Source organism: Grammomys surdaster, unplaced genomic scaffold (genome assembly GCF_004785775.1).
Source record: "Grammomys surdaster isolate TR1022 unplaced genomic scaffold, NIH_TR_1.0 125991, whole genome shotgun sequence".
NCBI lineage: Eukaryota > Metazoa > Chordata > Mammalia > Rodentia > Muridae > Grammomys > Grammomys surdaster.
The window spans coordinates 11,225-13,324 of NW_021620807.1; the positions used below are offsets into that span (position 1 = coordinate 11,225).

Genomic DNA, 2,100 nt, shown 5'->3' on the forward strand with positions numbered 1-2,100 from the left:
GATAAGGACACAGGATGCATAGAATGTATAATTTGACATGCCAAAGGCAAAAGTAAACAACAGTGAAAGTATTAAAGACATCTTAGGTGTCAAGATCTGTTTTAAATCAATGATTGTTGTTTTATAACTCAATATTAATTCATAGTCAGGATGACTTATGGTTCTCTGCTGTATTATTAATGAAGACACTTAAGTTGCTCAGAGAATTCCATGTATATTTTTTATTAAAAATGAAACACTATTGAATTCAGATGTGTTTAACTAGAAATCTGATTTTATATTGACTTTATTAGTTTATATTGAGTGTAAGTTTCTTTGTGGTATCCCACTGGTTATACTTTTATCATTTTTTTCAGTGAAGCACCTACACAATGTACCATGTTGTTCTTATTCATTAATATAATGTGGTACAAGAGAAGCATGTAGTAAACAAAAAAAATCAGATACTATATGAGAAGAATAGACACAGGGAAAATTAAGAAATAGAAAACAGTACAAAGACAGAAGGTAAGAGAAACAAGTGGGAACAGACACACATATAGATGGAGAGTGGAGGTGACAAAACAAAAAGGGAAAGGAATGTTTACTTCATGAAGCGAGTCTTGAAATTTAAACTGATGGACATTTGTTCTGTACAATTACCCTCATTATTTTTCAGTATCTGAAAGTCATGGGATTCATAAACCAAACAACTACTTCTGACTTTCTCCTTCTGGGTCTTTCACGTGACCCTAAATTGCAGCCTGTCATGTTTGGACTCTTTCTGCTTATATACCTGGTAACAGTGATTGGAAACATGTTCATAATATTGGCTATCAATTTAGATTTCCATCTTCATACCCCCATGTACTTCTTTATCTCCAGCCTCTCCTTTACTGATATCTGCACAAGTACCACAACAATACCAAAGATGCTTGTGAACATCCAAGAACAGAATCCAAGCATAACTTTTGCAGGATGCCTCACTCAGGCTTGCTTTGCCATGCTTTTTCTTAGTCTGGAGTGCTGCCTTCTTGCAGCAATGGCATATGATCGGTATGTGGCCATTTGCTACCCCTTAAGGTACACAGTCATCATGAATTGGTATCTGTGTCGTCTAGTTATCCTAATCTCTCTGCTCAGTAGCACTGCTAATGCATTACTTCTCAGTCTCATGATGCTGTGGCTGTCCTTCTGCAAAAACTTGGAAATTCCTCACTTCTTTTGTGAAATTACACATGTCATTAAGGTAGCCTGTTCTGACACATCCATCAACATTATACTGATATATATTGCAGGTTTAACATTTGGTGGCATTACTTTTTCTGGGATCATTTTCTCTTACGTTGAAATTGTCTCCTCCATTTTGAAAATACCATCTGTGCAAGGAAGACATAAAGCATTTTCTACCTGTGGGTCTCATCTATCAGTCATTTCTTTATTCTACGGAACAGGTTTAAGTGTGTGCATCAGCTCATCAGTAACTGACTCTCCCAGGATGACTGCAATGGCATCAGTTATGTACACTGTGGTGACTCAGATGCTGAACCCCTTCATTTACAGCTTGAGGAACAAGGATATGAAGGAAGCCTTGAGGAAAGTCATAGGTAGAATTATTTCTCTTTTATAAATATGTTATCTTCTTTGAATAGATCCTATAGTCAAATCACTCTGACAAGATTCCTGGAATTTCCAAATGTCTGACCATCCCTTTAGTAATCCTTCTAAATTGAGTGCATGACATAACATGAGACTGTATTTATTACATTTTTTATGCTTACTTGTTGTGGACAAATTATCTCAATTCTGTTATTGATTCCTTTTCTGTAACAAAATTAGGAACAAAGTATGTGAATATTGGTCTGTGCCTGTGTGTTATATAAAAGTGAACCATACATGTGTATTTGTATATATGCATACATTAATATGTATATACACATGTATATAACAAAAAGATAGGATGTTAATCTTATTGATATATGTACATCAATATATATAGTTAGAAGTTATATGTGTTTGAAAACAGCAAGAAAACATTTCAACATATGTAGAAAATATGTAATGATCTAATCTCAATAATTAGACAAAGTGCTACTTCCGACATTTACCATTAATTTCAAT

General features: G+C 34.3%; 1 protein-coding gene across 1 annotated transcript; it reads left to right on the forward strand.

Moving 5' to 3' along the window:
• Nucleotides 1-670: 670 nt before the first annotated feature.
• LOC114609900 (olfactory receptor 7G2-like) lies at nucleotides 671-1,609 on the forward strand. Its single transcript, XM_028754285.1, has one exon. It carries the CDS (start codon nucleotides 671-673, stop codon nucleotides 1,607-1,609), a length of 939 nt encoding a protein of 312 aa, XP_028610118.1.
• Nucleotides 1,610-2,100: the final 491 nt, after the last annotated feature.